Source organism: Anguilla anguilla, chromosome 2 (assembly GCF_013347855.1).
Source record: "Anguilla anguilla isolate fAngAng1 chromosome 2, fAngAng1.pri, whole genome shotgun sequence".
Classification (NCBI taxonomy): domain Eukaryota; kingdom Metazoa; phylum Chordata; class Actinopteri; order Anguilliformes; family Anguillidae; genus Anguilla; species Anguilla anguilla.
The window spans coordinates 47,534,847-47,558,481 of record NC_049202.1 but is presented as its reverse complement, the minus strand read 5'-3'; the positions used below and the strand labels follow the sequence as shown (position 1 = coordinate 47,558,481).

Below are 23,635 nucleotides of genomic sequence, written 5' to 3'. Positions count from 1 at the left end.
ATGTTATCGGTGTTTTATCTAGAATATACATTTTATCTCACATTTAAAGATGTCAAACCTTTTACCCAATAGTGTATGCAATTATTATTTTGTTTAAATAAATTATATGATATGTCATGCATGTATACTATACTTGCAGGTATTTTGACAGTTTGTAATTCTAAGTGGTTTTATTTTAGTCTTTTAAATAGCAGCAGTCTTTTAAATCTGAGTTGTGTAAGATGTAAGGTGCTGGCTAATCCCTGTTGGGTTGCTGGTACAGCATCTCTCTGATCATCTGGTGGACCTCCTTTTGCTGCGATTATGCATCATTTTGTGCCACAGAATCTTGTATGACGTGACTGAAGGTCGCAGTGGCCTACTTCCACACAGCATGGAAGACCTGTGTGCATTCATAACCATCTCAGTTGTGCCTTTCTGTGGCTCTCTGATTCCGTTTCATCTGAAGTCTTCCCTGCTGCTATTTAAATTTCCAAAGATATGCCAGTCTGTGGAGAATTTATTTTTAAATGTTTTTTCCCTTTCATTCTTTGCTGTTGCCCTTGAGCTAGCATGCCTACGGTAACTGCTCCTGAATATTCTTTGCGCCTTCTGTATTGTTTTCTCGATTTTCAGTAAGGTCAGTGGTCTGGATTGTGGTAATCAACAATGAACTGACCTTGACGGTTTTCAGTTCCAGTAAAGTTGTATGTGCATTTAGTTGAAAACTACTGTTGAAATTGATATTTGTGGGAATATTTATCTGTGAGCTGCCTAACGGAACTCCTCCTGTCCCCCCTCTGGTCCCAAATTGACGGATGGCTATCTCATTGGCCACGTCTAGTGCTGTGGACATAATCAGTCAAAGGAACCCATGGGAGGGAAATGATATGCTCCGTTTAAACTGCGCTTTGCAAAAAGAAATCCCCGAGCCTGTCTTCATAGAGCTGTTCTCTGTCTCATTTAAAGCATGATAAAATTCTACAAATGAAGTTTCCATGTGAGTACCGAGCTGAATGAGACAAGACATAAAAGTGTAGCCCACGCACTGACACATTGTGGATAAGCAAGGCATCCAGCATACTGATGCAATAGTTTGTTTTTCTCTCAAGAAATAAAACATCTGCTTTAAAAGGCAGCTTAAAATGAACCTCCCAGGCCTCATCAGTCTCTCTAAGGAATGAATGGATAGGCTGCTTTATCAAATGTCTAGTAGTAAAACTCTGGAGACCTGATGTGGATTGAGGGAGGTGCATTGCCGTCTCCAAGAAGCTGTGTTACAGTGCTGGTGCCTATGGTGCAGGGGGGCCTGTGGAAACACGACTCTGGAGAGTGTTCCTCTGCCCTGATTAGCTGCAGAGCAGACTGACCCCGCCTCTCCTCACTCAGAGGCCACACCCCCAGAGATTGACAGAGCAGAAGGTAGCCTGGTCTGACAGTGGCTGAGGACTCTGAAATGATCCAGAGCCTGCAGACATGTACAACACTCCATCCCCAGCAGACCCCTCAGGCCTCCACAGCAGTTGTCTGGAGAGTCAGCGGACTGAGGAGAGCTGCCGCTTCGGGGGGTTTTGGGAGGGAAGAGTACAACACAGAGAAGCAGCTCGGCTATGAGTGACATATGGCCTCTGTGACGAGTTCTCAGCAGCTGGTACTGTCTCATATCCCTGCTATAACCTGCTATGAAAGTTGACACACAATCAACAGTGTGAATATTCCAGAAAAGGGGGCTACAGTTCAGAAACTGTACAGTCTATTTCTCAAAACAATACAATATCAATTATTTTCCCTCTTGGCATAAAATGTAAATTGTCTTTGGCAAGGTTTGTTATTTTAAGAAAAATTCACCCAAACAAATTCAAAGTTTACTATCTGCGGTATACGGACACAAATACCTAGAGCGTGATGCCTGCAATGCCCTCCTTTGTGAGATAGCCCTTGTGATTATATAGTTACTCTACTAAATTGTATTTTTTTAAAATATGTATACACTGGCATTCATGCTCTCAGCAGCCTGTTATTATTGCAATTTTTAAATCGTATATGCATGTGTGGATCCTCACCTGCTGTTAATTGAGCAGCTCAACATGTATGTATGTACAGTATGATGTTCTTCTCTTTTGAAATTTATGAGTGTATGCAGCCACTATTCTGTTTCCCTTGCTTCAAGCCCCCATAGTTAATTTCAGCTTCTTTGCCTATGGTGCTAAGATACTTGATGGGGCTATGTTAGGTTACAATGCAAAATCAGAAGACTGGTTTAGCTAAACATGAAAGAATTCTAAAATGTTGTACTTAAAGCTTCTGAAAATGAAACAAGTTATATTTGGTAATTGATATCCATAACTGATCAAGTTGCATTTGTTATATATTAAGACCACAGCAAACATAAGTAACAGCATATGCATTAAACCAAATGGGATGACCAGAGATACTAAAAGGTTTATTAGAGAGTGCAAGTGATGCAAATGCATTTCAGCATCAAACCATCGATAGTGAATTTAAAAACCGTTAACTGAGAATTCTCTTGGGGTCTGTGATCTCTCACCTCGATGATTCCAACTTCATTTAAGTCTCTAGGTAAAGCTGTTTTGCCGTGAAAAATATTCATTGTTTTGTTACCAGAGCTCTTTAGCTTTAATTTATGGAATATCTGACACCCACAGAAATATTTTTGGCCACGAGAAGATGATGTAAAGAAAACAAAAAAAAATGTATGCAAAGGGATAAACCTATCAGGCAAACCAGTTTTTTTGTGAATCACCCTAAAGCTCCCTCGTCTTACCCTTGTAAGTCCCAGTTCTCCAAGGAGAGTTGCAACGCATAAGCAAGGCTACCAGCAGAAGTCAGATGCTTGTGGGTTTTCTGTTTCAAAGACTCTGCTCAAAGAAATGTTTGTTCCTCAGAGGAGTCCTGACTTAACATAAAATCTGCTTGAGCTCATAGCTTATTTAAATTCTCCCAGGTCTACCCTTTCCATCAATAAAATCAAATAAAATGAAAGTGTACCTCCTACGAAAAAAAATGTTCAATTATGACCTTTTTCTGCCACTGCTTCTCGACTCACAGCCGAGCGTTTGCATGCTGAAGCCCACACTTGAGCAGAACTGTGCAGTTACGTGCGGAAGGGGAGCTGGTCCACATGGAACTGTGCCCCCTGCCTCGTAGCGTGGGGTGGTGTGCCCTGACAACTGTGGGTCGTGCCTTGCAGATACAGAGTGGTGGTGGAGGGGGAGCGAGGAAACAGGCCTCACATCTACTGCCTGGAGCAGCTGCTGCAGGAAGCTGTGAGTACCCAGTTCTGCTGAGGTGATCAGGGAGGGCAGGGAGAAGGGAAAGGGGGGTTCTTTCCGCTGCCAGAACCTACCAAGGCTACACTGGGCACTCCGGGACAGATTTATGAAGTTGTTTTCCTCTAAGCCAACACACAGCAAGCTCCCACTGAGCTCACCGTGTATGTTTTATAAAGATAAAGCCAACCTCCACTAATCTTTTGTCTTTTTTCAAAGCTTTTCCTGGGCAGTGTACATTTGTTGTTCTGCGTCCTTTACAAGTGATTTACTTCTACATCTCTTTAATTCCCTTGGCCTGTGCACCTGTGGTTATTTCATGCTGACAATGCTATTTCCCCCAGATTATCGACGTGAAGCCTCCTTCCGTCAGGTACCTCCCAGAAGGCACAAGGATCGCAGCCTACTGGAGCCAGCAGTACCGCTGCCTGTACCCAGGGACAGTGGTCAGAGGTAAAGTCCTCCCTTTTTCCCAGTTACCTTGTCACATGTAGTAATATGCCTTCATCAGCTCACCGCATTACCTCACATTATTTGTGTACATGCTGCAGGATATAATAGCTGAAATTCAGATGCCCTATCTTCAGGATTATAGTCCTGTGCTTCAAGGACAATAACAACCCTTTCCTTTTCACAATACAAAATAACACATCTACAGCATATCTTCTTTCAATATAAAGCTAAGGCTTGTTCATTGTTCATATCAATAAAATTAAATGTTACTTCGAACTCAATTTTAGATGCAGTATTAGAGGGGGTATAATGAGAAATGAAAACGAAGATTTCAGATTCCATCTAGTTCACTTTCGTATTGCCGCACATTCATAAGAGTGTGTGATTATGGGCTCTATTTTCCTGAATAAATGTCTCAGGGTGCATGAGTGCAGGCAATGGCACAGCGCTTGGGCACTCTGGGCATGGTATTTTTGTGACCAGAGGCAAGGAGCGCACAGCTCAAAGCATGTGGCTCAGGTGCAAAAATGTGCTGGATTATGCTCAATAGGTTATCAGTGGGTGTGTTGCAGCAGCATTCATTCGTAGCCAATCAAATGACCTCTGTTCATTCCCTTTACAAGTCATGTGCTTTTTGCAGCTTGTACTGCCAACTGCCATAGTCGGATAAGGATATATTAGAGAGTTGGGCTATCACTTTTTCTTTTTTTTTTGAAAAATTGAGTTCAAACAGATTTCATTAATAAGAGACATTTGTTTGAATTTCTTCCATAAGAGTTTCAATAAAATATTGCCTAAACGTTTATTATGGGCCAGTTTTAATTTCCCATTAAACCTATAGCTAAAATAGCTTAAATGTGCTATGCTATAACTAAGAAATAATGACAACAATATCTTAAAGTTTTATTAAACAAACTAAAACCAGGGAAGATGGTAAGAATGCCAGTGATCCTGTTCACAGCAGTAAAATGACACAGTATGAACAGTTGTTCAAACAAAATAATAGAATTGTAACGCACAATTCCAACATTAATTCACCACAGTGGCATGGTTTACGTAAACTGAAGTGAACTGAGCGATTTCCTTTAGAGGGGAAAAGATATATGCCTTTGGAGGGGGCAACTGTCGCTCTTGCACATTGCAGGCGACTTTCTCCTTGGTTATTATTTTGTCTCCCCAGATTGCATGACCCACATATGAACTTTATATTTTGGCTACGAAATGATATACCCTCCAGACAAAACAATAACATGACTTGTTGTTTATCAGTCTCTTTGATATTCAGTGTTACAAGATGATGTTATATTAGCTTGGGAGGAGACAATTAAAATGCACTTAAATGCATATAGCTTGCATATACAGTGCTGTCACAAATTATGGAAACACTGCAGTTTAGTTCTTAAAAACTTTATCTGTTTTTCATTGTTTCTCTGAGCCATTTTTATCTGGAAAATGTATTCAAAACAGTTATCTTTTTGACCATGAGTGGTAATGACATTCTGAGATCATCAGTCATTTGAAATGCAGTATACAAACCAAAAAACTGTTTTATTTTTTTGCACGAATATTGCCATTTTATGTCGAAAAAACTGAACTAAGAAATACATGTTCAAGTTGATTATAAAATTTTCAACTGTAAAATACATGAAATATACATTAGACTGAAATAAATACAGGAATTAAAGTTATAAAAAAAAGAAAAAAGAGAAGAAGAAGAAAGGAAAGTATGCATTTTGTCTTGCTTGTGGGATTTATATCAAAGTGAAATTGGACACCGTATGATCCATGAAAACCGTTGATTAGCTTTTGAATAGGCTATGATCATGCACACATCAGAATGCCCCAAAATTAGCAGTCAATTGTGACTTATGCTGTTGTCTGAGCAGGCGGGTGGCGAGGGTGCAAATTGGAGGCTAGTCTTACATCAAAATTACAATGAGCTGCACCAGAATTGCAGTGCGCTGCTCGCGCAGCACAGCTCTCCTCCCACTGTGGCGCACAGCGAATCACAAAATTACCAAATGGCTCAGCCCTGACAGAAATACCACTTTGCCAGTGCGAAGGCTTCCAGCACACCAAGTGCTGTCCGGAAAATAGAGCCCCTTGTGTGCAGAATGGGTCATTGCATTATACACAGTAGCACAAATGCAAACCTTTCTTAACCAGAAGCATCTCAACCAGATTTGGGTAGACAAGCCCAGTGAGCCTGGGGTGTAGTGACACGGGGGTGAAGGACGATGTGGTTAGCTCAGTGTGTGCCTCTCCCTGTGGAGATGTTATTCCACGCAAGGAGATAGCTATTTGGAAAACGGTCAAAAAACCTCTTAGACTGGGGGCCATGGATGGTGATATGTCAGGATGCAGAGAAAAATAAGACTCATTTAGCTCCTCTCTTAACACAGTGGCTGCTGTATTTCACTTTGTGGTTGTATGTGTTCAGTACCTGTGGGAGAGAGAGGGAGGCAGAGATTGTGGCACACAGAGAGAATCCATTCATTGCAGTGTGTACCCAGGGCAGGGGTACAGAGCCTGCACTAAGGGTCTGATTGCATGCAAATACACATGCACGCATACCTAGGGAAAGCGGGAGCTGGGAGGCAGAAAAGCCCTTCATATTTGAATGAAGTGTGGTAATTTGTCCTCTGAGGTGTAGCGGTAGGCACAGTATTGGCTTTGTGGAGATCACCTTTGCTCCATGCCTCCACATGTACTTGTATGATCTGGGGCACACTGGGTACTCAAACCACTTGCATTCACATTTGTCCTCTTTCTTCTTTCCTGTTCACTCTTCAAGATCACAGCTTTTCATCACCCCAAAGACCCCACAGACACACAGGCTCATTTTATCTGGGGTGTTTGTTGACACAGCGTTCACGCATCATGCTGCATTTAATCATGGGCATTCAAGTTGCGGTTTTAGGGGAATGTTGCTGGAAACCACACACTGCAGGGGAAGTTAAAATACCCAATGAGCCATTCAAGGAAAGTGTAATAAAGTGTAATTTCCACCTTCCGAATGCTTCCCCCTCCCTGTGATTACAGGAAATTCTGATGTAGACATGGACGATGACTTAATAGCGGTGGAGTTTGACGATGGAGACACGGGCAGAATTCCCCTATCACACATTCGGCTGCTCCCTCCCGACTACAAGATCCAGTGTGGGTATTTCATAACATCGACTCGGGCAAATATTTGAGAGAAAAACATGCAAACTGAAAGCAATTCCCTCTAAAAGAAATTCATTTAACTTTATTGAAATATCCAAATAATGTTTTAGTAATGTAAACGCAGCATACACATACGTGTTTGATTTGGATTTAGTTCAACTACTGGTCTGTTTGGTTTAGCTTTTGAAGCTTGATGATGAATAGTGCAAACAAAATATGTTTTTCTAAATCTGGCAGTGAAGTACCTTTGATGGCATTTACTATAATTTATCAGCCTTTCACGTCTAAATACGATAAAAAAATTCTCCCCTGTATAGTGGCTTTTTGCAACTAATGACTGATTAGAGAAAACATTAGCATCAGTGGACCTGCTGTGAGCATAGTCATGCATTGCACATGTTAATGTCTAATTGTTCTGGTGGAGAAATCTGTTTAAATCCTCAAAGAAAAACATTAGCTGCATACTTTGTAGTCCCTTTGCATAATATTTGATAAGAAAATTATTTATGTATTTTTAATGCTGACTGAATGGAATTGTTGTTGTAAAAAACATTTTAATTCTTGAATCCTGGACGTTTAAGTGTCTGTCAGAAAATGAACATTCGTAACCTTAATTTAAGTGGATGAATGAACAATGCATTCATTTATTTAAGAGCACTGCAAACTCTCAAGCAAAAAAGTGATTTTTAAATTATGAATGAGTGTACATACGCTCTATATTGTCTGGAGAGATCTTGAACCCCCTGGGTGGGTGCATTTGTGCAGGTGCTGAACCCTCTCCAGCTCTCCTTGTACCCAGCACAAAGAGACGTGGCAGGAAGTCCAGTAAGGATGTGGCTGATAACAAGGAGGTGTGCACCCAGACCCCGAAAGAACCTGTTCAAAAGAGCAAGGGGCGAGGAAGAAAACCCAAACCTAAACCAGGTAAGATAGCCCTGTGGCAATACAACAGGATTCCAGACTCAGTTACTATACTGTGGACTGCAAACATGCTGTGGCCTGGGTCCAGGAGCTTAAGGATTAACTTTAAATGATCTGCTCATCTTGAACAGTTTATGAATAAGGCAGCTTTACTGACATCTTTCATTTATAAGAAATTACTTATGAGAATAGAGGCCATTTTACCGGAATGAGAAATGTGATTTAGCACAACAAGAGTTAATGGCAGTTTGCATTCCATACTAATGGCCTCTTGCCCTGTCACAGCGCCTGAATCTCTCCCAGAAGATCACAAGCAGGTGGAAGCGTCCATCTTTCCCGAGACTCCAGAGAGGCCTCTGTCCACCAGGGGACCAGGACCCAGGCCAAGCAGAAAATGCCAGCAGGCTAACACTGCTGGCTCTTCTGTCCCAGTGCCTAATGAACAGCAGAAGAAAGTTGCCAAGGCTCCAGCCAAAGTCAGCTCCCAGATGCAAGCATCCTATACACCCCCCCTTTATGGCAAGGTCCTGTCAGTGGATCTCTACAAGGACCTGTCATGTCCACTGGGTTCGTTTCTGCACGGTGACAGCAGCAGCCAAGGAAAAGTCAAGTTGGTCAAGAAAGGAAGGAAGAGCGAGGAGCACCAGGAGACAATGGGGTCCATCATGAAGATGCAGAGGAAGCAGCCTGAGTCTGAGATACTTATCAAGCTGGATCATGAGGGTGTGATGTCCCCTAAAACCAAGAAGACAAAAGCCCTCATGATGATGGAGGACCATAGCCTTTCCAAACGGGAAAACAAGCCAGTGCTGGGCATAACATACACCCCTGTACTGTCAGCCGAAGCTAAGCAGAAGGTACCCAAGACCAAAGCCCCAGAGAAGAAGGAGGAAAGTCCTAAGGCTGGTGCAGTATCCACCTACAGCATTGGGATACTGGGTGGCAGTGGAGATGGTCTAGTGAAGGTTAAGGAGCCCAAGGCAAATGAGGAAGAGGAGTCCAATTGCAGCAGCAGCAGCACCTGCAGCTCAGAGTCTGAAAGAGAGGAAGAAGAGCAGGTGCAAGAGAAGGAGAAAAAAGAGGGAGATCCATCCACCAGCTCCAGGACCTCTAGTCCGGTCTCTTCCAACTCCTCCAGCTCCTCAACCAGCAGTTCTTCGTCATCCTCATCTTCCTCATCCTCTGGTTCCAGCTCTTCCTCTTCATCCTCATCTTCCTCCTCCACCACATCAGATGAAGACTCATCATGCAGCTCGGACGAGGAGGCCTCTGCTGCACCCCAGTCCTCTCCCACAGCCCAGCAGACTCCGCCACAGGCAGAGGAGCAGCAGTCCAGCCAATCTGAAGCCCAGGACCCTCCTCTGTCCCCAGCCAAGAGCCAGAAGCTTCCACAGAAACAGCAGAAACAACAAAAACAGCAGCAAGGCAAGAGCCAGCCCAAGAAACGAGAGGGCATCCACCTACCCACCACCAAGGAGCTGGCCAAGCGCCAGAGGCTACCCTCAGTGGAGAACAGGCCCAAGATCGCTGCCTTTCTCCCAGCAAGGCAGCTTTGGAAATGGTTTGGAAAACCCACACAGGTGAACACTTCAATTATTTAACTTGAATTGTAGGTAGACAATTCATTTTTATTAAAAATAAATGATCATATTGAAAATGATTACACTGATAAATAGTGAAGTATGTTCCATTGGCGTCCAACATGTGAAATGATCAGTGCCATGCTGCACATTTAAGATATTTAATGGAGAGCCTGGCTTTCATATTGCAGAGGCGGGGAATGAAAGGAAAGGCTAAGAAGCTTTTCTACAAGGCTATCATGCGTGGGAAGGAGATGATCCGCATTGGAGACTGTGCCGTGTTCCTCTCTGCCGGGCGACCCAACCTGCCATACATTGGCCGCATCCAGAGCATGTGGGAGTCATGGGGAAACAACATGGTGGTCAGGGTGAAGTGGTTTTACCACCCTGAGGAAACCAACCCGGGGAAGAAGCTTCATGATGGAAAGGTTTGCCTATGCCTCTTATGGATTTGGATTTTAACATAAGATATTAACATAAGAATGTTTGATGAGAAAAGGCCATTTATCACATCCAAGACATCAAATGAGTAATAAGAGGTATACATTGCATGTGTGTGCTGTCTCTTGTGGGTACTTGATCATATATGCTTTCAGTATAGTCATTATGAGCTTTTATCATTTTATTGTTCTATTATTTTCACCACCTCTGCACAATTAAAATGAGTCTTATGCCAATTTGCATGGGACAGGTCTGGGACCAGAAATCTACACGGGGGCTCCCAGCAGCACTACAGCTCTCAAACCAGAGGAAGGACTTTATGGAGGTGAAAATTCCAACAGCCTCCTCTTCCTCTCTATGGTGTAATACAGATAGACATCTATGAAATATGCTTGAACCTGGTTGTTTTTTTGTTTTTTTGCTCCTTGCAGCGTGCCCTGTACCAGTCCTCCCACATCGATGAAAATGACGTGCAGACAGTCTCTCACAAGTGTCTGGTGGTCAGTCTGGAACAGTATGAACAAATGATTAAAACCAAGAAGTACCAGGACAGCGAGGATCTGTACTACCTGGCCGGGACCTATGAGCCAACTACTGGGATGATTTTCAACACAGATGGAGTTCCCATCATCTGCTGAATATGCCCCCAGCCTCCCTGAATGACCCAGCACCAATTGTCCACCAAAGCTGATGAGTCTTCAGGAGTAGAACAATGTAGTGACGGCTGCAGGGAAGAGACCAGCTTTGAGTAATAATGGGATTTCTGCTCAAGGACACAACTGACTTTGAAGCCTTCCTAAGGTTTATGGGTCAGTGGTGAAAGGGAATATCATTATGGATGTGGAGTGTAAGTACTGCATAAGGCCCCTTCACAGAAGGTGAACCCTTGGCTACTTTGAACTAGGTGACATTCAAAGGTGTCTCTGGAACATAGTCTCTATTGCTCAGGGACCCATCACCTGGATACTGGGAATTTATGTGACAGAGTGAAAATTAAATCAATAGCAGCTCACAGTATGCTTGTATGTGTGCACATGTGTCTATATATAAATATATATATAGAATGATGAGTCCTTGGAGGCATGACAACATTCAGATGGCAAATGGCAGCCTTTGGAAAGGTAATTCAGTAGACTTGTCAAGCAGGACATTTTAACCAGTTCATGGAGTGAAGAAGACTTGGATCATTTGTATCCAGCTGTAAGGAAGCATGGGAGGAGAGATGCCATCCTCATTCCTCCATTCCCTTTGCATGCTGGGATTGTGGCAGTGGTGCGTAAAAGTTGAAGCGGTGGGGAAAAGGTGTCACAAACGTCTGTGAGGCAAAGCACATCTATGCAGCTCAGGCCCTGAGATGTAGAGCACCCCAGACCACCACCACCAGCAGTACCTGCAGAACCTAAATCAGAGATGACACCTCTTAGGAGAACTTGAACATCTTGGAGGCCAGAGGTTACCTCATAATGATCCTCGGGCTTTTTGGAGCCTAGCATCCGACCTATAGAATGATTAACCAGACATGACAATGCATGGTAAACTGAGAAAATAAACCCACCAGGAATGATGACATCATCATCATCATCCTCACTGTCATCTTTTAACCTTCTGGAAAAAATCATGGCATTTTAAAGAAGAAAGACTTTTAACAAGCATTGACAGATGTGTCACAATCATAACTCACTGATTTTCTGCCACTGACCAGACAATAGCCTCCGTAATGCCTATCAACAACACTAATCTTGAGATTTGAGGACAGCAGAGACTCAATTCAAGCACTTTGAAAGGAACCACTCCCATCACGCATGAACACTGGAGCAGGCCAAAATCTTTTGGACTGTGCGAGAGATCGGTCTGCTCGTTGTTACTTTAGTTTGTTTCATTGCAAAGGTTAGCACATGCTTTCCATTGTGCAAAACCCAGAAAGAGGAAGAAAAGAAATTTGCCAGCATATTCATTATGATTTATATTCCTTAAGACATGAGTCAGGATGAACTGAAGTTGAAGGGATCCTAATATTTTGTATATACTACATATAAAGATATACATTGTATTGTTTTCATGTACTATATAGTTAAAAAAATCTTTTTAAAAGAAAAGCTTTATAAAACTGTGAATAATATCTGAAGAAAAAAAATCAGGAAACCTAAAGATGAGGATGTTGCTTAATCTTGTTGCTGGATCTTAACTTGGACAGCACACAATGTTTAACTAATTGTATTACAGGACAGAATACAGGGGAAATGTGTTCTAGTACACTTAACAGTATTCAGCAGCTACTTTGAGAGACAAGAATGTACAACAGAAAGCACTTATCCACTGCCCAAGGCCTTGTGTAGAAGACAATTCTTAAAACTCTTAAGACAATCTAGAGCGTAGGATGTGATTTGCAGGTATTTTACCTTTTACTTTGTCGAAGCATGTTTGAGTAGGATGGGATTCGCATTTAAAGTGCCGTCTTTCCTGTCTTCACTACCGTGTATGGTTCATGCCACTGCAGGACGAGAGGGACAGGACACTTTTGTGAATTTAAACTTCGCAGCACCTAGTTTTGCTTCAGTCATACGCAGCTTGTTTCCTTCCCCATTGGTAAACCCCAGACATGCCGCCAAACACTATTCTCTTGAGGGAAAAAAGCACTTTCATAAATAACAGCCCAAGAACAAAATAAATTACCAGTATGAATAGTTGGAAACTTTGATGCATGAAATTGAGAGGGACTCTGAAACGTCCCATCATATTACAATGTAATATTTAGCTGCCTTTCTACCTGCGCATATTGTATAGCACTTAAAAGATTTTCCTAGATTTTCCACATTACTTATGGTAATTATAAAATATGCCTATGTTAAAGCCTTTATTTCATGCTTAGAAAGTATTTCCTAATTTGAAACTGATCTTTTGTCTTTCTGTGAAAGTCCACTTTGATGTAGTTCATTGTATATATGGCCCTTTACCTAATGTATTGTAATCCAAAGAGAGCATCGTTCATCCCCAGAGCGTCTTGTCTTTTGTATACTACTGCTGGGAACCAGTTTCTTTAATTGCTGCACTTCCAATCAAGACCAATCAAATACATTTAACTCCGAACTATTTTTGTTGTTTTTCTTTGTCACCCTGATGTATAGTTTTGATTAAATGTATGTGCTTTGCTATATATGTGCCTGATATTACCTAATGCATGTGTGTTGATTTCATTATATTGTTGTAATAACAGACAATAGATTTATTTTTTATAAACAATTTTAAATTACTTTTATTGGGACTATTGAGTTAGTTTTAAAAAGAAAAGCAGGCATAGAAATATGAAATGTGAATTCCAAAAAGGTTTAAATGTGCAGAAAAAATTATAATTGCCATCCCACTCATCAAGAATTTAAACTGACAGGTCAATTTTGCAAACTGAATATGTGGGATGATTAAAGTGACAGGACAAATTAGGACAATACGTGTATCACCCTGAGTAAATGTCATTTACATCAAGTTAAACATGTCATAAACTCAGATTTTTAAAATGAATTTCTAAAATGCCACATATTCTTATTTAGTGCATTTTCTCCAGAAAGAACATTTCACGTTTTGATTAATGCTATTTATAAATTTACCTTTCTCTCCTATTTGAAACTCATCAGACTGTCAGCCATGGTATTAAGTCCTAATGCCGTTTACATCATTTTATTTAAATGTTTATTTTTAAAAACAGTCATGTTTTATACATCTGATTCTGGCCCTTTTGTGATTCATCTTGCCTTTGTTTTTTGATTCATGAGGCTATTTTATAAGAATATGTGCTTTCAGGCACATTATTTTTCATTTTAGCTGATGTGTCTCTAACATATGTATAAAATACAGTTTGATATAGATATTATTTAAGTGTTAGTGTCCTACTCTAAATATTTCAGTAGGTATATTTGTCCAGCTTATATTTTTCTTTTAACATTGTCAGAGTACGAAGCCTTATATTTTAATTGCTATAAGTGCCCCTAAAAGGATATTTATTCACAATTTGAGGAAAAATGTAACTCCCTTATATTTGGTGTGATTTATTTGAACATAAAATTATGCTACATAGTAACGATATGACCACAGAGTGAGCTCCACATTTCATGCGCTTGAAGAATGCGCTTTAAAACCTAGTTAGCTAATGTCCTGTTGTGAGTAATGTTTTGCCATCACCTTGTCTCATCGAGCTTGGTTGTACAATTAGATGCATGTCAGAATGTGGATGTATCCGAAGCTTCTCTCACTTAATGCTAGCCTCAGAGTTTCCCTGCGGCCCGTCGCCATATGGAGTCCTGCTGTACGTTCACTACAGTTTCCTCTGTAAATCTGTGGAGGGCCTTCAGGATGGGTGAACAGGGCCCTATTAGTCATTCTTGCTTCCTCTCAAATGACCAGTTTGAGAGGGCTGGATCATTGAAATGGTATTATCTTCTCACAAGGGTGGAAGAGAGCAGGAGAGACCAGGGACACCATGTTGGCCATACAAGCATCTTCAGGTTGATAAACTCACAAAAAAGAATGTATTTTTCATATGTGAGTCTTTGAAAAATACTTGAAATGCAGATATATAAGACAGTGTCTGTGTGGCTGACATACTACCAGTATAGCACTGACTCCAAATATTTTATTTGTGATGTACTGTGGAGGTTTATTCACTACTTATCAAGTCCGCACTACCATACAGTATCACAGAAAGATTGAAATGTGTATTTTGTGCATACTGTATGCATTATTGGATGTATTTGGATTTTTGGAAGTGTATTTTAAATTAGTAGGATGCTGTCTTATATTCATTTTAATTTTAGCACCCATTTTCCTCCTATAACTGTAACGTAACAGTCCCGCTCTGATTAATGTGCAATACTGCTGATGGGGGTCCTCTGAGGTAGCTGCTAGTGGGGATGCAATCCATGGAGATAGAGGAGAAAGAAGAATGTGTAAATGAGTGTAGACTGGAGGCTGGTCCCTCGCTGGTCTTTGCTCCATTGTTCCTTCACCATCGATAAGGTCCTGTGTTACGAGCTGTTACAAATGATTAGAAAAGAAGCTTATTTTGGAATTTTAAGAGCATCAGTGTTTTGTAAATGATCTTATTTTGGGGAGGGCGATATCTTTGTATAAACACTTAATCATGTAAAAAAAAAAAAAAAAAAAAAACCTGAAAGAAAAAAAAACAAGCCTGTGTGGCTCACGTGTACAATTCATGTAAGTGGAACTTTTTTTTAATGGATACTACAGTTTTACAATGTGTTCCTTTTAAAGCATTTTAGTAACTCAAGATTTTATAGTTTACCCATCAATAAACTGAAAGAAAATCCTCGCTGTGAAGTGTTTTGTCCTGCTGCTGATTTATCATGTGTTAAGTTCATTTTAAAGGTTTGAAACATTAGTTTGGGTTTGTTGGGTATTATGTTAGTTATGATGCAATTGTGAACATCAGTGTTCTTAAGAATACTTTACGATAATTCCTGCTGAGTAGATTATGCTCAGAGCACACTAACAGTGCCCTCTGTGCCAGACAAGCTGCATCTCCTAACAAAGGGCTGTTTAGGCGTAATAGTAAGTTCAGTCACAAGGTTCAGTACAGACATGCCACATCAAAAGCTTTTTACTACCCATTTTCTATACTGTCATACCCACAATGGTTGTCATAATATATAAAAGAGCTTCAATGAGGGGTGAAGAAAGGCCCAAGCGCAATGCCACTGACGAGGTACAAAAGTTCATCTCATCTCTCTACACTCTTAAAGTTGTGACTAACCTTGTTTCAGTTAAACCAGGCTGCTGCTATCGCGTCTGAATCCTAGGTCCATTACTACAACAGTAAATTAATCTTGTAGTGAGGCTATAATGCACTTTTCCATTGTTTTTGTTTTCTACCTTATATATTCCTCAGGGTTGGTGTTGGTTTATTTGTGTTGTAGTTTATTGCTGATGTGACACAAAATAAATTGCACACAAACCACACACACAGGAACATAATAGCTTTTGCTACTGCAAATTAGCTTGATACAAAATTCAATTTATATTTAGTTGTGTTCATTTTCACCATGTTATAATACACTTGTGATAGCAAATTAATCAATGGGCCATGAACAGTGAAATTACAGTGGAGATGGTATCAGTTCAGTTGCACACTGATAATGTATAATAGAGTTGTGTTTTGGTGGCACTGCTGGAATGACAAGTAATGTCGTGATGTTCCCCTTTCTTTTAGAGAATTAATTTTCCTTTTATGCACATATTGTGCAAGGATGTGTGCTTGTTTTGCCAGGGGTCGCAGTATGTACAATTCTTTCCTCCTGTGTGATGGGTAACCACACCTGGATAACCACAACCACATAAGGTGTTGATAAGACCATGGGGAATTTGGTTGTCTCTTGAAGTCATCTGCAGTCTGCCCATTTCCTAATAATATGCCTCCTCTTGTCACTTGAGCATAATTGCTTGCAGCTAGCAATGGAGAATGAACACATACACCACTGCCTTTGTAGTCAAAGTTCTTAAATTTCACCTCATGCGTAATGATCTCATCATCATCAATGCACTAATAACTATGATTCATGATCCCTATCTGGCAGAATGTATTCATAGTTTGCGCACATTGAAAAATGAATATAACTTAAACTAATGGAGAGACATCAATTTGTCCTGCTCTATGCAGACTTGAGCCCTGGTGAACATGAGCAGTATGAGAAGACATGCAGCATAGAACTTAGGGACCAGTAAAGTCATACTGTATGCCTGTTCCGGTTGTATAAGAGACAGCATCTGAAACCTTGTGAAAAGCTTGTGTAGAATTACTGCAGCCTGTATTGTTTCCAAAGTTGACGACGCAAAATATTAGCCAGTGACTTTCACTGTTGACCCTGTTGTTGAGCTATTCACTGGTTTTTGAGAGTTTCATGCTACACATTCTCCCAGATCATCTTAGATTAGCCTATCCCTGATGGACTCTGTCTGTAATGTTTTACCAGCCTGTGAACATTCCAGACAGTGAATGACAGGAGAAGGACCTAATTTAGCCCCCAAAATGCAAATGGAATGAAGGTGCTTTCCTCCTAATGAGCCAGGCATATTAGTGGCCTTTTGTATATTTCCCTTGATTTTCATCAGATTTGACAATGAACAGATTAAATTCCCTCATCACCTATTGTATGGGTTATCACCTGTCCGAGGAATGGGGTGATGTAGCGTTTATATAACAGCAAAGTTGCTTGAGTGCATCATTGTCAGTCATGAATGATGAATTCAAATTCAGTATACAACATATTTCTATCTTAAAGACATGCATAAAAGAATTTAGGAATGCGTATTTCTCTATTTACATTTAAGATTTATAGTCATTTCAATTAGTGCAAAAACATTTGTTTGTAATGTTAATGCACAACTTCATCAGAGCTAATGGAGCAAGATATACATAAGTTTTGGTCCACATGATGGGGGGAATATGAATACCCAAATCCCAACAGCCACAGTAGCTCACATGACTTTCAGAGGAATTAACTTCTACTGGCACTGGATACGCACCCAGAGCTTTCATATGAATGAGGTTGCTATTAACCGGGGAAATGTCTCTCAGATTAAGTTCACCACAGGAATTGTGTTTGCAGTGGTTTCCATGCATAAATTACCCCTGAACCATAAATCAATGACCTCCCTGTAAAAGTAGGAAAACAAGTTTGTTTTGCAGTATGAATGCGCACACAACTTAATTCACCCAACAGCGCTCCTCCACTCAGCCCTGGAACACTTCTCTTAGAAAAGATCTCCCGTTATACCATTGCTCAAACTGCTATATGACTGCTGCTTAAATGTGTTCAAATAAGTCTGCAAATGTTGCACACTACTACTCTAAATTAGAACCAGTAGGGCCTCTCACATATTATGAAGTAGCTACTTAAGAAAACAAATGCTCCTGTTGACAGGTTAGTACCAGCTGTCACTTTTAAAACCAATGACTCATAAACTCTGTCATCTCCAGCAACAAAACTGAAGCCATTAAATAAGATTTTAATTTGAGTTATAACAGTATATTTTACTTTCAATACAGTATGCCACAAGGCAGCATCATTTTTAATAAATTAGGCTTTACATAATGTCACCATTTCACATGACTTCCTTTCAATATAAAAACACCATAAATTTAAATATGGCAGGTGGTCTGTGAGATATCAAATCAAATCAAATTTATTCATATAGCAAAGTGAATTTATTTATCACAACAAGCATTACAATGGACCCTGGCCTAAACCCCCCACAAGGGAAAATTGGTAGGGCAATGGTGGCAAGGAAAAACTCCCTGGGTGGGACAGATAGGAAAAAACCTTGGGTGGAACCAGACTCAAGGGGGAACCCATCCTCCTCTGGTCAGCTCAGAGTGTGGGTTTTAATAGATAAAACACATACTCCTGTGTGTAGGGTTACATGACGCACATGTTCAGGAAGGCTGAGTAATGTTTGTAATACCCCATCAAACTCTGCAGATACATAATCAGTCCTGTGTCAAAATATACGTTGCTCGGGGAGAATGGGAGATCATGTTTTGTGAGATTATCTACATAAAAAATCGGTACAGTTACATATGTGGTTTGTGGTTTTGTACTGTATGGTAAAATGAAAAGTAATGCTGTGCATTCAATTCTCGTGGCTACAACCTCATTTGATTTCCTTTGCACATTTTCCTCCTTCCCCTTTCCCCTTTTAGGGATCACTAATCATTCCTTTCAAGTCTCCCCAGTACCACCTGTACCCATACAAGAAGCACATGCTACAGGCCATACATTACAACAGAACAGCTAGCTCTGACGGAGAATAGGTGCACTCCTACTGACTCACAGCTTGTTAGCACCTGGCACATTGTTGGCAGGAGCTAATGCAGCAGTAATCTGAAGAACCATATCGGACTTAAGTACACACTACCCCTGATGGCAAGTGCTTTAAAGGATTCAAGCCAGCTGGGAATACACCAGCCTGTTTAACGTTAATTATTAGAAGTGTATAAATAACCTACATTTTTTCATTCTACATATATATATATATATATATGCACAATTTTACTTTTAAAATCAAACAATGCACATGTGTTTCAAGTGCACATTCTCAGCTTTTATTTAAGAGTATTTTCTATATGCTTTGGTTTCACCATGTAGAAATTTGAGCACTTTTTGTACATTTTGGTATAGGTCTTTCTTGGCCTACCAGGCGATTACTGTGCTCACCAGTGCTCTCTTCTTAATGATGTTCCAAACAGTTGATTTTGGTAAGCTTAAAGCTTGGCATATGACTGTTTTTTTCTTATCTCTTAGCCTCATAATGGCTTCCTTGGCTTTTATTGGCACAACTCTGGTCCTCAGGTTGACAAATGCCAACAACAGAGTCCAAAGGCAATAAAAAGGCTAGAATCAAAACTGAACACACCTGACTAATCAGAAAGAACTGCGAAGCCATTTGTCCCAAACGTTACGGTGCCCAGAGGTGGGGGGAATATGTATAAAAAGTACTGTAATTTCTACATGGTGAAACCAAAACATATGAAAATACAATTTAATAAAAGTTGAAAACCTGCACTTTAACCATATTTGAATTATTACAAATCTAAAATTGCAGAGTACAGAGCCAAATCAAGGAAAAATATGTCTTTGTGTCAAACATTATAGAGGGCACTGTATATTTTTCATTTAAATACCCAAAATAATACATTCTTTCTTTTTAATACTATCCCTGTAGGCAATATGTTCTCTTGTCCTTGCCTCATTGCTCCTTTTCCCTGCTGTGATCATATAATTTGCATTTCTTCACTTTAATAAAGTTTGTACATCTTCTTTGTTTATTAGGACAGCATGTTAAGACAGTTTTCACTGATTTATCGATTTACTCTTGGGCCCACTTTGTGCTTCTGTATCAATGTGAATCTGTAGTAGCAAGACGGTGCAATTATAAAATGTCTGAGGAGCTGTTTACTGTGTCTGCTCCCTGCTTGAGCCCAAAACCACACTTGATAATGCAAATGAAAGCTGCCCTTGTTGTGCTGTTGGGTTTTCAGCATGGCACTGTAGCATAATGAGACGCACAGATTCTGAGACAGACAAAGTCATTGGCTCTGAGCGTAAATGCACGGCCTTCATCGCGGCAGCCGCCCTGTGAAAGCGCTTTTTTCTAATATCCACTGACGTTCGGTCCAGCATTTTTGCGTGAGCAGAACTTCAAACAGCACACCATCTTGAAAGAAAAGGGAATCCTTTCAATTTGAATGCTTTGCATTGAGTGCTATGGTACAGAACATTACAGCAGAAGCAGTGTTTTGTTATACAAAAGATATAGTAGCCTATAATAGCCTAATCTGTAAGTTACACAAATTGTCCTTGTTTCATCAGGACGATTATGAAAAATGAAAGAGGAATTAGAAAAGAAAGTGTCACCTAAAAATTTACTAGAATGCTCTGGTTTCTTGTCACTAATTGATCTGTTTTTTTTTTTCATTCATTCATGTTGGGGAATCTGATTTAGCCCAGAGCTCCCAAATCTCTTTAAGAGCCTGCAAGCCACAGAGATACAGTATGTCTCACTGGTCATCATGAGCAACCCACTCAGTTAAATAAATAAAAATTAAAAAATGACACCAGCCAGAAGGACATGTAGGCGCAACGGACAGACATTAATATAGATTAAAAGATGAAAAAAAACATGTTTGGGCATAGCAGCAGGGGGCTGAGAGAAAGGCAGGCCAAACCAGTCGAGGCTCATCTTTAAAGCAATTAATCCCTCCAGAAAATTCACTTACCACCATACTCGGCCACTAGCCTCCTCCAATGAGGGATGTGTATGCACTGTTTGTACAAGATGCCACACTGAGAATCAAATCTAGGGAAAAAAGGAGGAAGAAAGACACCTAAATGTATCGGTATCTTCTGTCATAGTAAAACTCCTTCCAGTCATTTAGAGAAAGATATTAGTCGAAATATACTGAGCACAGTAATTCAGCTCTGCTCTGTATACCAGTACACCAGTATACCTTCTTTCCACTGCAAAGCTGGAGCCAGAGTAATACAAGCTGGAGCCAAAGCAGGCTGAATCAGTGCAGCAAGAAGCTCAGCACATCCATTCCTACAACCACATCACATGACGTTGTACGGAACACTAGCATCCGCCCAGCTTGAGACGGCTGCCTATAGACTTCTGTCTGGGATACAAAGCTGTGGTTTTCTCATAAAGAAAACAGCACATTACTTTTGTCTACATCACATTATCAGGTTGATCAGTGAGGGTGGCCTTTTTCTTTCTCATTCATAAATTTCTGATTGCCTGTCATTTTATGTCCCCCCTTGAGCCCTTACTGTTGATCCTCTAATGCTGGTTTACCAAATGTGCCCAAGGAAACATAAAGGAAAAGCAAGGATGCTATTCTTTAATATGCCCCCAAACTATGGAAAGCTATTATATAAAATATGAGGCAGACTGTGGGAATTAAAATATGGCTAAAACCTCCCTTTTTACTTCAGCTTTCAGTTAATAATCATTAATTTATCTCTGATTTAGTATTTCGCCGTTTTATTACTCCTGTGTAATTATCGTTTGTGTACTGTTATTTGATCCTGTTGTAATTTACTTTAGGCGTGTCTTCTTTAGCAGTTTTACCACTTTTTAAAATAATATGTTCTTGTTTTCCAGCTTTTTTATCTTTTTGTTACACTTTGTGTAAAAAAGACAGTCTCTGCTTTTTCACTCGCCCTGTCTCCTCATATTAAGAAGCAACGTAGCACAAAACAAGCAGTATAAGTACCAACACGTGGCGTTTTTTAATTATATTTTCCCTTAGTTTAATTTCACTGTCCATAAGCAACACACAGTTATTGTACATGCTTTTAATTTTTAATCTTATGGCGTTAACGATGTGGTTCCTATTTTTATACGTGAATGCTGTGTACTGCATTACCGTTTTGTTTCTGCAAATCACGCAAACTTACTTGCAGCATGGATTTCCAAATTCTGCATTGTGGTCCGAGGCAGGCAGGAGCACGCGCCATTTCGTCTCTGTACTTGGAATGTGGAACGGGAAACAGTAGCCTATTACTGTGGTTGATTGCTGGGAATACGAGCCCACTGATGTGGCAGTTTTTTAATGAGTTGATAACGGGGTATACAGCTATAAATATTTGCTTTTTGTTTGTTCTGAATGTTCGGTAATCACAGAAAAACTATACAGAATAATAATAATAATAATGTATTATTCTCATTATTATTTTTATTTTAAGGGTCTGTTTTCGACTGTCATGTGCATGTTGACCTGCAACTGTGGACCTGTGGACCTGAATCATGCAGTGCAAACTACTGTGAGTTAGTCCATGAGTAGTGATGGAATTCTACTATTGAATAGTGTAATTCGCCAAGCACCATAACTAAAATTGAACCAAGCTTGCAGACAGCATAGTATAACAAATATAATGTGGCAATGGGGGCTGGCATTGCATGGACTGGAAATAAATGGAAATGCACCATATGAAACAATAAAAAACAGCAGAAACGGTATATTGGTTTGGATGCCCTCCTCTGGAGAAACTGACAGATCTGTGCCTCTCTGAAGATGCAGGGTATTGACATTTTGCACCAACATAACTGCAGGTAGTCAAGATCCATTTTGTGTTCTAGGCAACTGAATGTGTTTGCATTCAATTCAGAAATAGGCTTCACTCATAGGCACTTATTCTGAAAGCATAAATACTGGTTACCATAGTGACAAAGCACAACATTGCCTTTGATTTGTACCCTTTTTGTTAACGTGTTATACAGTGTTTGCCAAACAATGCCTTTTCAGAAGGTTCAGAGGCTTTATAAGCCAGTACCAGAACAAAACTGTTTTTATGTTTTTCTACAGTCAGTGTTATTGCAGTCAATGTTCAAGGCAGACAGTATATAAACTGCTCTCAACCAGAAAAGCTTAGGGAAGGAGTTCGCTGGCCTCTCATTACATCATCACCGCTCCACACTCCATTCCACCACCTCAAACAGGGCCACAGCACCCCGATGGATGCCTTCGCTTTGTAAAAAGAGGTTCCAGGCATCCAGGTCATAGCTCCACTAAAACTGCAATCAGTCAACGGGCTTTGTAATGGTTGTTTGCTTCAGTGCACTGTGACAGTAAAGTCAGAGGGAGCGTTGCTTCAGCGGCTTGAGTAGATGAAAATGTTCTTCCAAAGCTAAAGCTTTTCTTCTTCCTCGAAATAAACTGTACACGTGCAGTTGACAGCATTTGCCAGGTGACTGAGGAGCGCACAGCGTTTGAGTGTGACAGACTTAGCGTGTCTGTATGTGAGCCTGAGTGCCTGCGCAAGTGTTCTCCCCCTCGTTGGTTGCCGCACTCCTCCAGGGCACACAGTCTATTCTGGCCTCATCACACATTTCAAACACCGGCTTTGAACGGAAGACACCAAGATATTGACATGGAACAACAGTCAGATCTGCATCCCCCATGATCCCCTGCTTCAGATAAAAGTGAGATTCAAATCAAATCTAATGACAATTTCTGTTACTAGTAGAAGTCAGGAGTATGTGCACTGTTACCTACAGCTCAGATGTGGCAGGTGTATTTAATGGCGTATTTAATTGAACATTACATCTGGTAGCTTTAGTCTATTATCGAAGCTGAAAAGCTTAAGTGTTTCTGAAAACAGTGGAAGCCTTAAATTACAGGTTATATTGAGTATGAACTTTTAAGAGCACAATTATAAATACATATGTAATATGAACAGATCTAATTTCTCAAAAAAAAGGTCACATGATCATTTAACGCTTCCAGCTCTGCTG

At 40.4% G+C, this 23,635-nt stretch overlaps 1 protein-coding gene across 10 annotated transcripts in view; it reads left to right on the top strand.

The window, feature by feature from the left end:
* Positions 1-15,160, top strand: part of LOC118221741 (trinucleotide repeat-containing gene 18 protein-like) — a 74,632-nt gene extending 59,472 nt beyond the window's left edge. For 9 of the 10 annotated variants that reach the window (XM_035407087.1, XM_035407094.1, XM_035407093.1 and 6 more), the window contains 8 exons: positions 3,191-3,266; positions 3,614-3,722; positions 6,765-6,881; positions 7,656-7,814; positions 8,097-9,391; positions 9,583-9,819; positions 10,083-10,157; positions 10,264-15,160. In XM_035407087.1, coding sequence (XP_035262978.1) covers positions 3,191-3,266; positions 3,614-3,722; positions 6,765-6,881; positions 7,656-7,814; positions 8,097-9,391; positions 9,583-9,819; positions 10,083-10,157; positions 10,264-10,470 — 2,275 coding nt within the window. In that variant the 3' untranslated portion in view covers positions 10,471-15,160. The remainder of the gene's footprint in view (positions 1-3,190; positions 3,267-3,613; positions 3,723-6,764; positions 6,882-7,655; positions 7,815-8,096; positions 9,392-9,582; positions 9,820-10,082; positions 10,158-10,263) is intronic. The other variant, XM_035407089.1, reaches the window with a different exon arrangement.
* The last annotated feature ends 8,475 nt before the right edge of the window (positions 15,161-23,635 follow it).